Raw genomic sequence first — 13,330 nt, 5'->3', positions numbered from 1 at the left:
ATATATATATATATATATATATATATATATATATATATATATATATATTGTGTGCATTTTAGCTTATATTACTACCTTGAAATACTTATTCATTCAAATTCATCCTGCTGCACCATTATATTCTACCATGTTGTTGTTTACTATCTCTTTAGGACATCGTAAATATTATAATTACTTTCTCACTTTTTGGTACTTTATTTTTGTACCCTTATTGCATGCTTTAGTATTTCTCATTCATTTGTTCTTTGATTTTGTAGCAAGTCAAATTGGTTCTTCTCATCTTAAGCATTTCATTGTACTGTTAACCTTGTGTTAAACTTGCATATGACAAATAAACACAACTTGAACTTGAATCTTCCAGATCGTCCCTGGCAATGTGCAACTTATTCTCATATTGACGCTTGTTTGGTGTCGTTTATTGAATTGTAAGAGTGAAGTCTGAAAAAAAAAAAAAACTGTCAAATGAGCAGTTTAATTATTATTGATTTACTTAGCAGCGGCCTCAGTAGCATGTGGAAGAACCATATACAGCCACAACAGCCTGGCACCTCCTCATTATGCTGTTCAACATTTTGGTTACAGACTACTGTGGGATGGTATCCCATTCTCAACCAGTATATGTTGCAAGTCAGCCTATATGGTTGTGTTGGTTAGTTTGGAATGAAGAGGCCGTTCAAGCTGGTCCCACAGGTGTTCAAAATGGTTGTGGTCAGGACTTTTATTCCCCAACTTTGTTTGGAAATTATATACAATTATATATTTTGATATACATCCCAATTCAAAAGAATAATGCAATTTTACAAAAATAAAAACACATATATGCATCTAAAATAAAGAAATAGATATTTTTACAGGTCAGGACTTGTTATGGTAGGCACTGTCAACTTGGAGGATAAAATTTGGTACCAGACTATCGAGATATGGAATTTTATGTAGCAAAAACTTCGGAATGGATGTTTTTTAATTTATTAGTGACATTTTGATGAAAGATTTTTATTTAACATTGGAACATGTTAGATTAGTGTTCCTAAAGAATAATAAGAATGCAAAAATATATGTATATATTAAAAGGTACTCATTGCAAATATGATATTAATGTTGAATTTAACTTTATCAAAGGGTGCAGTTAGAGCTCTATGGTAATTTTCAGATATGTTTATAAGCCTTTCTGAAATGCGGGAAAGCGTTCAATGTAAACAAAGCACTCGTATGAATTTGCTAATAACTAAGTGGAAGCTTGAGTGACGTGACTGATTTCAATTAGGCTAGCATCGGTCTGTGTAGGTGAACAAATACGGAGGAATACAAGTGTAGGATTTTGCAGAAGACGTTTAGTGGAATTTGAGAAATTCTGCTGCTAAATGAGAAAGAGAAAAGAGAGCTCAGCATTCAAACACACTGAGCTTAAAAACAGTCATAGAAGTTTCATTATTGATTTACTTAATAGAGGCCTAGCATGTGGAAGAACCATATACAGCCACAATAGCTTGGCACCTCCTCTTTATGCTGTTCACCATTTTGGTTAAACACTACCATTACCTTTTCACCCTGATCTATCTTGTTATCTGCAGATTTTACTCAACAAATGAGCGTGGTCTCCGTGATTGTTTTCAGTCACTTCAGCTGTTTCCGTAGTGAAACGAACGTATGCGATAGGTGGCAGATGTTCACAACTTTTGCTTACAAATTTTTAATTGTTTTTTCGGACATAAGTTTTGTTTTGACCAGTTTTATGACTTTGCCACGACCAATGTTGCATCCACAAATAATCAAAAACTTTGCAAAGGATCAATCTAAAGTTACATCTCAAGGCACTTTGCTACCAGCAGCTCGTCACAAAAACAATTTGTTTCTTCCTATATCCATCCCTCACTTCTGGTAAATAATAAGTTTATGGATTAAGACAAACTAATTAAACAAACAGCGCGAGAACAAGTAGAAAGCAACTTATCTGCCACTGAGGCTGAGAGCATGCTGAGAGATTAACAGCTGCTCGTGGCTTTATGTTACAAAACAATGTCCAGCGCGCAGCTCTACAGCAACAATGGGCGCTCTGAACGCCAGAGGCCTTGAGGTGAAAAACTGATCCATCTACTCCCCAGGGAGGTCAACTGTGGATCTTATGGATCGGGCAGCTCTGCAGGGATTCAGTGTTTTGCTCAAGGACACATGAGCAGGGCAGATTCTGTCTGTTCAGCTTTGTTTTGTCCAACACCGTGTAGCTCAAGGAGTCCAGCAGCGTCTTTACTTCATGCAGAGCATGACTGTACCCACAGAGATAAAATGAATGAAAGTCCCACACTATATATTTTTTCCTTAATATGAGGATTTTAAGAAATCTATCGCCACACATATTCATAAAATAAATATTTTTAAACAGACAAGATTGTAGTTTTGAAAATGTTTTTACAAACAATGTGATAATTTTAATACAAATATATGCAAGTAGTGACAATTGGGAGATTATTAGATAATACGAGTTATTTAAATGTATAATTTCTAGTCTGTAGACACTTTTTATCCAAATAACTTTATGCTTTTTATTTAAATCAAACATCGCCCTCTGCTGACAAACTTGAACAGTCAAAAACAAGATGAGTACCATGTTTTTCTAAAAACAAGACTTTCTGAAACTACTACTTTTGTCAGTTTTTATAAAATAAGAACTATTTAAGATAAACCACATTTGACATAATCATGTGAATGCATGTTTAGATGTGTATGTATACATGTATACAAGTTATGTATGTATACATGTATACAAGTTAATCATATTGTAGTACTCCCTACCACCTTGTGCATGTATCGTCTTTTTCCAAATTTGTGTATTCTGCCTCTTTTTTTATATATGTTTTTTGATTATTTCATGTGTATTTTTTTCCTGTATACTTAGAACATGCTACTGGATGTCTCAAATTTCCCCCCTGGGATTAATAAAGTATCCATAACGATCATTGTGACCAAAACTCTTTATATATAGTGAGGACATTAATGTTTGGTCTATTATTTTTATTTCTTTGCTGTAACATACAATAAACATTATACTGTTGAAAAGGATTTTTGAGGATAATACATTTGTGGGTTGAGGAGCAGAGTGAATTGTGCCCATAAAAAATCTTCTCTACCGAAGCTAAACATCCTCTGATGCTATTGACCCCCTTTTTTTTTTTTTTTTTTTTTTGAACGTCAGGTGGTGATGTTTGTTCCAGAGTGACAAAACAACTACAATGGCTGACTTGTGACAAATGCTGGTTAAAGAATGAGATGCCATCCTGCAGCAATGTGTGACCAAGCAGGTGAGCAGCATGAAGAGGTTGTGTTAGGTTGTTCTTGATGCGTATGGTTCTTCCACATGCTACTGAGACCCATTGCTTGTTAAGAGTAAACTGTTCAATTGCTAATGTGACTTGTTTCTTCTGATTTTAATCATCCAATCTGATAAACACCATCAAGCAAAAGTCAAAAGTAGAATGAGCTGTTTGGCAGAGAAGATTAGGCAAATCTTTTATGGGCGCAACCCACAAACGAACGTATGGCGCCATTTAGGGGCATAGAAACTGGATTTTCAGTGATGTAAAATCAATTGCCAAGAAATTTTGTTTCAACAAAAATAACCAACTAAACAAAAATTTCCATATGTTTTGTAATAAAATTAGTTCGTCACCTGTATAAATCAACCACGATAAGGTTTTTTGTTTGAAAGATTTCTTTGAAAATATGACATTTGAGGCTTCGTTTGAAAAATGTACACAGACTGTTGGTTACAAAAAAATGTGTGCATTATCTTTTCATATCAAAACTTGCAAACATTAGTGGACAAACGCATAAAAAAAATAACAGATTTGGAATTTCACTCCAGTTCACAAATTCAGTCTTTGTATTCCTCAATAAAAACAAGATTAAAGACAAAAAGAATGAGTAAATTATTTGAACTTAAGGCGATATTAGAGGTAAAAATAATCTGAGCCAGAACATGTGAGAATTAAATGATGGGAAATATCAATATTTCAAACATCTAATTCAAAGAACACTATATTAGGAGTATCATCAAGTCACTATAGTATATACGGTAAATATACAAAGCATGTAGGCTGACTTTTTACAACGTATAAAGAATTGTTGAACATCTGTAAGGCACTTTAAGTTGAACATATTTCACTCCTTTTTGGTTTCCTTCATTTAAAAATACTGACACACAACTGGTATAATTGTTCTAGAAGAAAATAAATATGTAAAACCATTAAGAAGACAGCATTTATACAGGATTATTAGTAATTTTGTATATTTTAAACACATTTCTAGTTTGTTTTTCCCTGACATACATGTCCTGTTCCCATTGCCACACATCATCATATTACCATTAAAGCACAATGTCCACAAACAAACTCCTGTTGGTGCTTTCCCACAGTGTTGGTGAAATCTCCAACATGAGTTGTGTTTTCATGGTAGTCCGACTCCTCTGAGCTACAGATTTTCATGTCGAGCCCACAGCTGGAAGTGAAGCTCGGCCACATAACGTTCCCACATTGCACATGGTCTATGAGTACAAGCACATATTTAAACATTCAGAAGAAAAAAATGGAGCGCTTTGGATTCAACAGCAGAACTTGCTCTCAGTCATTGCACTTCAGTCGTTTTTCCACTCATCTTATGAAAAATAAATCGGCAGTCCTGCAATTTTTTTAGATGAAGAACGAAAAAGCTTCACACCTGGTGATACTTCATGTAAACGTGTTGCTTCATATGCCAGTCCTTCATATATAATATGTGAAATTGTCTTTGCTGTATTCCCCACATGGAGATCTTCCCTTAGTTTTCTCAAACTTTAAAAAAAAAAAAACGGCTCAGAAGAAGCTGTGTGAGGAGAGCGGAGGCTTTCAGAACCAACTCTAAAACGTCTGATTCCACTTCGTTCTACTCCACCTTCCAGATGGCGACCTTTCCATCATGGCTGCCAGCTCCGCTCAGAACATATCGATCCTCGGCTGAGCAGAGCGCCGTAACTCTGTCACTGTGACCCTGGAGCTCCTTCAGGATCTCGTAGCGCTCGGAGTCTATGATATAAACCTTCCCTTTAGTTGAACTGCGGCTCAATCCACCAATCCACACCTGGAGAATGAACACACGTATGGCAACATTTACAGAATGGACACCTCTCTGGAATCGGAGCTGTAAAACATGTTTGTTTGCTGCACATTAACCTGTTTTTTAACTTTAATCATGCAGTAGCATCCACTGCAGTCTGGAAGCACCATGCGGTGGAACGGCTTCGTAGTGTCTTTAGTATGCCATATGTACACTTCTGTGGCATCTGCAAACACACACCACAGCTCCTCTTGCTAATGCAAACAAACAAACAAAAAGTTTTAACAGTCAGAACAAAAAAAAAACAAAGCAAGACAAACAAAACGGCGCGTTACCTCAGGTAAGAGCAGAGCAGAGCTTAATGTGGCTCTTTGTTGTTCTGGAAAGTTTATACAATGTTTTAAATTCCCGTTCCTCCACACCTCCAGTATACTGTCCCTTGAACCTACAGAAAGAAAGAAAGAAATAAAGGAACGTAAAAAAACACACACCTCACGTTTTCTGTACTTCAATGCTGCAGCAAGCGTGTGAAACTTACAACACCAGAGCATTTTGCCGCAGCTGTAGACGGACAGCAGGCGATCGCAGGAGAGTCGAAACTGCCTCTTAACCTGCAGGAATGAAAAAGCAGTCAGCGCTAAAGCTGCAAACTGTTTATTTTGTGACTGAACAGCCTTGGTTGGCAGTGATGGGTTTTATTAGGCAGCGAAAGCAAAGACTGACTGCAAACTGACCTGTAGAGTGGAGATGTCCCAGACCATAACGGTTCCCTCGGCACTGCAGGAGTACGCCACTTTCTGGCTGAAAAATAAAACACGTTAAATATTCAGAGTGATTGTTATTACACCAACTGAACATTTAAACTCTAAGAGTAACACATTTTAAAAGCAGAGAATATAACAACATGTCTGATGCATATTTTATCATTAATACTATATATAGGACACGGTAAAAGCTCCAGTACATCAAAGTTTATAGACCAAATTTAAAAAAAAATCCAGTTTAGCCTTCCAATCAACGTCAGGATTGTTCAGTCCTGAAACACTGAACCAACCATCATGAAAACAGTGGAGAACTGAGCACCTGCTTTATAAAACATGATATAAACAAAAAAGTACAAATAAATAAATAACTTAAATATTTGCTGTTAGCTTTGTCTCTTAATATAATAATTACATTGCCTCTACATTTAGTGAACTTGTAAATAAAATAACCATTTGTCTTTAATAAAAAAAAATTAAAAAAAACACGCATATATATGTTTTTTACATCAAATCAGACAGAACACAAATAGCAATCTATTTCTGATACTTTCTCTGTGGTAAGTGGAAAAACTGTGTACGCGTCACCATTCATTCCATTGTTTGGGGTGGCTGCTATGGATGCATCCTCAGCAAGTATGAGAGCAATACGAGTGCTTGTAGCTCTCTTCTAGCCAGGAGACTTATTTTATGCAGATAGAAGGACTTGCATTCCCCAACATATAAACACTGGATAAGAGAAGTTGTGCGTCATTTAACACGTCAGTAAGGTGCTATTTATATAACAGATTTTGGTGGCAGGCCTCAGACTGACAAAGTCTTTTGGATGAAAGATGAAACGTTTCATCCAAGAAGAATCTGTCCAGATGACATGATTTAACATTTTTTTGTGCGATTTATTTACCTGGAAGATTGAGTTTACTTTTTTATGTGTCATATTCATTTGGAAAAGATTAGATACACTGTTGGGGGATCTGTTGGGAGATTTTGGGACACCTGGTGGCCATTTGTGTCGTATATTGAAACTGTGTCAGTTAGGGATGAACGCTATCGGCATAGTATCGGTCGATATTAGAGATAAAGTTAAATATCGGGCATCGGCCATTCCATCAAAATAACTCACCGATATAAAAGGCGCTGCTTATGAGTAAATGTCACGAATAAATTTGACATTAAACATAATCCAAGTTGAAGTGTTACATCATTATCAGTCCCCTTTTTGGCATCTGCATTTGGTAGCAGGACAAACTGACAAAGACCATGCAGAATAATGTAGTATTTTAATTCCACAGCAGAGAAAGCTATGTAGTCTCTGTAAGTAGGTCTATGAAAAAATATATCGGTTATCGGCCAAATAAGTTTAACATATTGACATTTCCTGATGCATGCTCAATAATCCAGGTAGAAAAATCTAAAAAAGTTAAATCTGGTCCTCTGGACATTCAAAAAAACAAGGCAAAGCAAAACAACAAAAAAATGTAGAAACGTTTCGTCTCTCATCCGAGAGACTTCCTCAGTCTGAGGTGCTGTATTCAGCTCAGTCTCTTAAATAGCACCTTCTCAGAGTGGATCAACCAGTTTTGCTGCTGACAACCAAAACCAGCTGATCACATGCTCAAGAAGGACCATCAGCCTAACAATGGATCATTAGCACACTGATGGCTGTTTGCCTAACGATGGATCATTCACTCTGTGAATAGTAAACAGCCATCAGTGTGTTATTTTATCATATTTCCTGTCAGATCCAGGCGAGTACCATGTCTTAACAGAACAGTGTCCTTTTGTTGCTTATCTGAGAGCAGCCGTGTCTGCGTCACCTGTACTTGTCAGTATCCAGGGCCAGTCCAGTGACCTCTGCCCTGTGTTCAGTCAGCTGCCTGTTGCAGACCATGGACAACACGCTGATGATGTAGATGACGCAGTCCTCAGAGCCCATCCAGACCTGATCCTTGTCAACTCCCAGGATGCAGTTCTGCAAACAGAGATGCTCTTCAGGTGGTTTGTAACCAAGAAAATGTAAAGAACCTGAAGTTTGCAGATACAATAATATAAAACTATATTTCTGGATGGATTTAAAAAAAAAAAAAGTTGAGTGAAAAAGTTTTGTTTGAAAACACAGAATCATTTCAGCGTGTTAGCTTAGCCTTTTGACGTCCTTATTTACAAAACATTTAGAGTACAACTGTTTTTTTCACAACTTAAACAGAACTGAACACAAATAAATTGCTTTGAGGAAGCAACAATAAACAGTTTTGCTTGTATTCAAATTCAAACTTTGTTTTCAAATGCGATGAAGTCACGAAGAATAAAACCACCGCAGACCATCACGATACAACACACACAAATCAATCAACAGGAAGTTTAAGTTACAAATCTGTAAATAAATAAATAATATTCAAATAAATAAATGAATAAGCTAGCAAGCTGGTAGGATTAATCATTTTAGAAAAATGGAAAAAACATTTAAATACTACTATCAGATTGTAAAAAAAAAAACATTGTTGCAAAAAATATTGTGATTTAGTGACAATAAATATTTTCTAACTGAGGCATATTTGTATAAAAGTATAATCTTAAGAGTGTATTCCCAACATTTTATGGTTTACTAAAGCATAAAAATGCCATTTGTGAAACTCTATGAAACAATACCCAAGTTACCCACTGGGTGGCAGAAGTGTTCAGATAAAGAAAATACATGTCAAATCCACCAGTTTGTTTTTTAAACACATTTACTCTCAACCTAAAACTACGCATATGAAACAGCTTTCTACATTTATTTTTTGCTACATCTAAAAAAAACATTGTAAACTCATAGAAAATGGGATTTTCCTTCCTCTGTTTAATGTGTGGTAGCAGCTGACAGTCATTCATAACGTACACTCCAGCAAGATATTGCAATATTACATGAGGTGCACTTAATATTAATATTTTTAATATGATTTACAGGTGATATGCATTTCCTTATGGAATGCTGGGTCGTCAATATTTTATTTAGGGATGAAATAACACTTAAAAGCTTCACATTTTCCAGAAAATAACTGTAGGATCATATTTTTCCATAAAAACCTTTAATCTCATCTTTTATTAACCTAACCTATTAAAAATATATTTTATTATTATTAACCTAGTTATCTCATGGACAGCAGTTTTAATGCTAGCTGGAATTTAAGAGCTCTGAATAAATTGCCCAAATATCCAATCTGTCATTTTATTGCACTAATTTTCCTCCAGGACTTTAAAAGTACAGGAACTCGTAGGCTGTGACTAAAGATGGCGTACAACCTTGCATAACGAATGGGGGAGGTGAAAGTTGAATGAATTCTTGTTAGTCATTGGAATATGTTCTTTTGAGTGAATGTGGCTCACTGAACTCGTCTTTGTGTCTTTTTGTTTAACCGACCGAGCTTTGCGTATGACGGACAGTTTGATAAGGAACGGAGAGAGGTAACGCAGCGTTAATAAAGCAGTGGCTTATATCGCTAAAGACACGGTCCCAGTTTCAACTGTGGAACAAGACGGCTAAAGACAACAGTTGTGAAGGTGGCGTAATTGAAGATTATTATTTAATATATGTAAATAGTTTATTTTTTTAGACTTTTATTTTGTACAGTTTCAGCTGGTTTCTAGTAAATGTGCCTGTGTGACAACTGCGACAAAGATTCGACTCAGAAATATATTTTTGTTATTATATTATGGAAAGAAAATAATATTGATATATATATATTGTATATCGCCATTCATCTGAAAATATCGAGATATTTTCATCCATATCGCCTAGCCCTAATAAATCAATACTTTTAAGTCACTTTTAAGGACAGAATATCTGTATATAGATGTTTTTTAAATTTTTTATTATTTGTTGCTGCGTCTTGATGCTGTTGAGCTGCTGCACCCAGAGCTGTGTCTCTGTGTGTAGTTTATGTTTCTTACCACTCTTGCATTCCCAACTTGACAGGTGTGCATTAGAGACCAGGTGGAGGCATCAAACACCATCACCTTCCCTCCACTCGCAGACACCCACAACTGACCTGAAAAACACACACACACAGAGTTTATTGATCATATTTTAGTGACGTCATCACAACCATGTGACTTCAGGGATCAGACTTTGCTGATTACCAGTGGTTACAATTACATTAAATATTTACAAGGTATAATAGTATTTGAGGAAAAACAAACTTGGGAAATATTTGTAATTTTATGTGATCAGTGGGGCGGCACAGTGGCACAGTTGGTCGAGCCACCGCCTCTCAGTGAGAAGGTCGCCAGGTTGAATCCTGGCCGAGGCACCAGCGACCCCCATGACCCGAAAAGGAACAAGCGGTTAAAGATAATCGATGGATGGATATGTTTTTTTGTTGTTGTTTATTTAAGGAGCCCCATTAGTTTCTACCATAGTAGAGACTATTCTTCCTGGGGTCCACACTTAAAACATTTTAATTAAATCAATCTTTTACGAATGTACAAAAGACATAACAAAATACCTAAGATAAAAACAAATACACAATATAAAAATTCAAACCAACTGTCTCAATAACAGTTTACAAGCATTACAAAATGACAAAATACTGCACTTTAAAACACACAAGAATTAAAAACACAAAAATTCACCAAGTCCAACGTTAATCTTCATTGCCATTGTAAATTTATCAATTCATCAAATCAGTTTTAGTTCATCATCTATTATAGATTTTTTAAGATTATTTTTAAAATTAACATGATGGGCAATTAATATGATATGTGATCAGTAAGAGTCCGATCACGTTTTTATTTTTTTCTATTGAAAATCTCTGCGATGAGACAGGACAATCCAACAGTTTAAATGAAAACACTTCATGGCTGAAGGTATTTTTCCAACTCCACCCAGGCTAAATGTCAGATTTCCTCCCACATTTTCAGTTACCATTTATAAACACATCACAGATGGAAAAAGAGAGAACGTTGCTTCCTGAGCATAGAAGTACAACAAAAAGAGTGACTAAAATATTCAAGCAGAAAGCAGGGAGTGGTGAGGAGAGGTGGGAGAGACCGAGGTCTGTGCCAGAAATTCAGTTCTGTGACCTATATTCAAACTGGAAAGGATGTCTGAGCCAGAGTGGGGCAGTGTGGGAGGGCATGAATAGTCGTGTTCTTTTCTGCAACAGAAAACCCAAAGAGGAGACTACTACAGAAGACGTGTATAACTCATGTTGATATGGGGGAGGAGATGGGGTGAGTCTGCCACCAGCTCTGGTCCAAGTGGCCCCAGATGGTTTTACATTGAAGGCCCCAGCTTTGTTGTTCTTTTAGTTTCTCTGCCACGTCATGAATCCAGTCTGCCACCCACAGACACAAACAGGCTGTTTACAGCAGCCCTTTTTACAGAGCTCTAAAGTTGTACTTTTATTTAACCTTTAATTACCAGGTGGGACATTAAGAACAGTTTCTTATTTAAGGTGTCAGCCTGGCAGTGCTCTATAAATCTGTGAAAGATGCACATACAAATAAACCAAAGAAATATATAAAAATCTCATAAAACATCGAGGAAAAGACAAATTGAACTAAAAACGTAAAGAAAACCGAAGGATTCGGGAACTCTGAAAACTCGTGAAATTTCTAGAAAATGGTTCCAGATTGGTCAAATTTCAGAAAGCGGAACAAAGAGGGGGTGAATAGGATGGTCACAATAACAAATTTTGCTGGGAAATTAATTGTCTCAGAAATTATTACGATAAACGATAATATTGTTTGAAATTTGACAATTATTAGTAATTGTTGTCAACTTTAAGAAGAAATGTTGAATTTTTGTGTGTGGCACCTTTTTTGAACACCAGATGGCAGTATAAGACTGTTGAACCGAAGGATGGATAGTGAGGGAGAGAACAGCGTGCCTCTAAGAAAAATGGGAGGGAGACCCCTTGACGTGACATGGGCTGTCTCTCGTTCGTGTTTTTCGGTTCTCAAAATGGCGGATGCTCGGTGTGGTTTGAGCTCTTTCGCAAAAAAAAAAAAATCAGTAAACAAGTTCTCAGCTTGTTTTTGTAGAGAAAAACAGCTTTTTAGACGAAGGCGCAGATTTCAACTGAGAATTTCGGAGCTTTGACAAGGTGGAGGTTTCGTATCCGAGGTTGGCCTGTTAGCTTAGCTCGTAGCTTAGCTTTTCGGCTAAGCAACTTTTTTTTAACCGTCCAAAAACGCGATTTTGGACGGTTAAAACGGATTTTAAAGAGAAAAGGAGGAGTCAGTGAAGAGCACCGGAGTTGAGTCTTTTGTCATCCAGTGTCTTCAGTAGAAAGAGCGAGGCACGAAGAAACGATAAAGCCGATAAATGAAAATGAGGTTGATCATTTTAATTTATCATGCGATTAATTGATTTATTGTTTATTGCGACAGGCCTAGAGGTGAAATAAAGAAATACATCGTCTCAAAGCTGTACAGATTTTTTTTATGTGAAGAGCAGAAGGCTCTTCATCTGAACAATGAGGTCTAAATATTACACCACTGCACTTTTATTATGCCTCCGCACTTTATCTTTTTATAAATATTCTAATAAGACTTTAAATTTAGCTGTAAGTTTAGCTATTCAAACAATGCTGATACAGTATGTGACACCTGAAAGAAAGGAAATGACAGAATAATAGTATTTAAATGTTTTATGTTTTTTCTGACTTTATGAGCTGTACCTTAAATGCAGCACAAAGTCTCCAGTTCATGAGCTGTAGAGTTTAATTACATTGAAGTTTCACAATCAGTCATTCAGTTTCAGTTTGCATGAGGCAACAGCTTTGCTGTACCCTAAAGATTTTGTCTGGTTTTACAGAAATGGGAAATAAAACTGAGTGAATTTACACCCTCAGCTTTCAGCCACAGTATGTTTTCAGCTGCAGAACACACCGAACAGCAAAAAGCATTTTAACTGTGTAGTACCTTTGAATTTATGGTATAAAAACACGGGACATTTTTACTGTACGGATTAATGTTTTCCTAAAATTTGACATTGAAATGAGTGAATATTTTAGGTAAATATGGTTTTTATTCTGTGCTTTCACAACTTCCACTAAAGATATAAACTTCCCATTTATGACTTCGTACAGTAATCTTGAGCTTTTCTTCTCTGTGAGTTTTTAAATCTCTTCTACCTTCCAGTAAAGAGAACAGAAATGGAGGAAGTGATGTTTTATTAGCAGCTTCAGGTTTCTATTTTTCCTGTTATTGGACAATGTGATCAAGTTTAACTACAAGTGTATGACTCAAATGTCATGTCACTGACCGAGTGCTGGGGTCACACAGCTAAAGTGAAACAACTCCGGTTCTCCAAGGAACCAGTCAAATCTCAGAGGCCCTCACTGACCAATCAGAGAAGAGGAACCCAACACCTGTCATCAGGGTGATGATAAGAATGCCTGAGAGGCAGCTCGGTTACAGGACACACTCAGGAGCATTCTTCGTACGTGTGTGTGTGTGTGTGTGTGTGTGTGTGTGTGTGTGTGTGTGTGTGTGTGTGT

The 13,330-nt window shown here is 36.4% G+C and overlaps 1 protein-coding gene across 1 annotated transcript in view; it reads right to left on the bottom strand.

The window, feature by feature from the left end:
• Positions 1-4,333: 4,333 nt before the first annotated feature.
• The window catches only part of dennd3a (DENN/MADD domain containing 3a), a 26,652-nt gene continuing 17,655 nt past the window's right edge, over positions 4,334-13,330 (bottom strand). The window contains exons 23-29 of the mRNA XM_037692984.1: positions 9,777-9,874; positions 7,664-7,818; positions 5,820-5,886; positions 5,624-5,696; positions 5,421-5,530; positions 5,202-5,339; positions 4,334-5,109 (exon numbers count right to left, since the gene is read on the bottom strand). Of these exons, the coding sequence (XP_037548912.1) occupies positions 4,915-5,109; positions 5,202-5,339; positions 5,421-5,530; positions 5,624-5,696; positions 5,820-5,886; positions 7,664-7,818; positions 9,777-9,874 (836 nt within the window). The 3' untranslated portion in view covers positions 4,334-4,914. The remainder of the gene's footprint in view (positions 5,110-5,201; positions 5,340-5,420; positions 5,531-5,623; positions 5,697-5,819; positions 5,887-7,663; positions 7,819-9,776; positions 9,875-13,330) is intronic.

This window comes from Nematolebias whitei, chromosome 19 (genome assembly GCF_014905685.2).
Source record: "Nematolebias whitei isolate Nwh7 chromosome 19, NemWhi1, whole genome shotgun sequence".
Classification (NCBI taxonomy): Eukaryota; Metazoa; Chordata; class Actinopteri; order Cyprinodontiformes; family Rivulidae; genus Nematolebias; species Nematolebias whitei.
The sequence above is the reverse complement of the archived record's forward strand: the minus strand, read 5'-3'. Positions and strand labels throughout refer to the sequence as shown.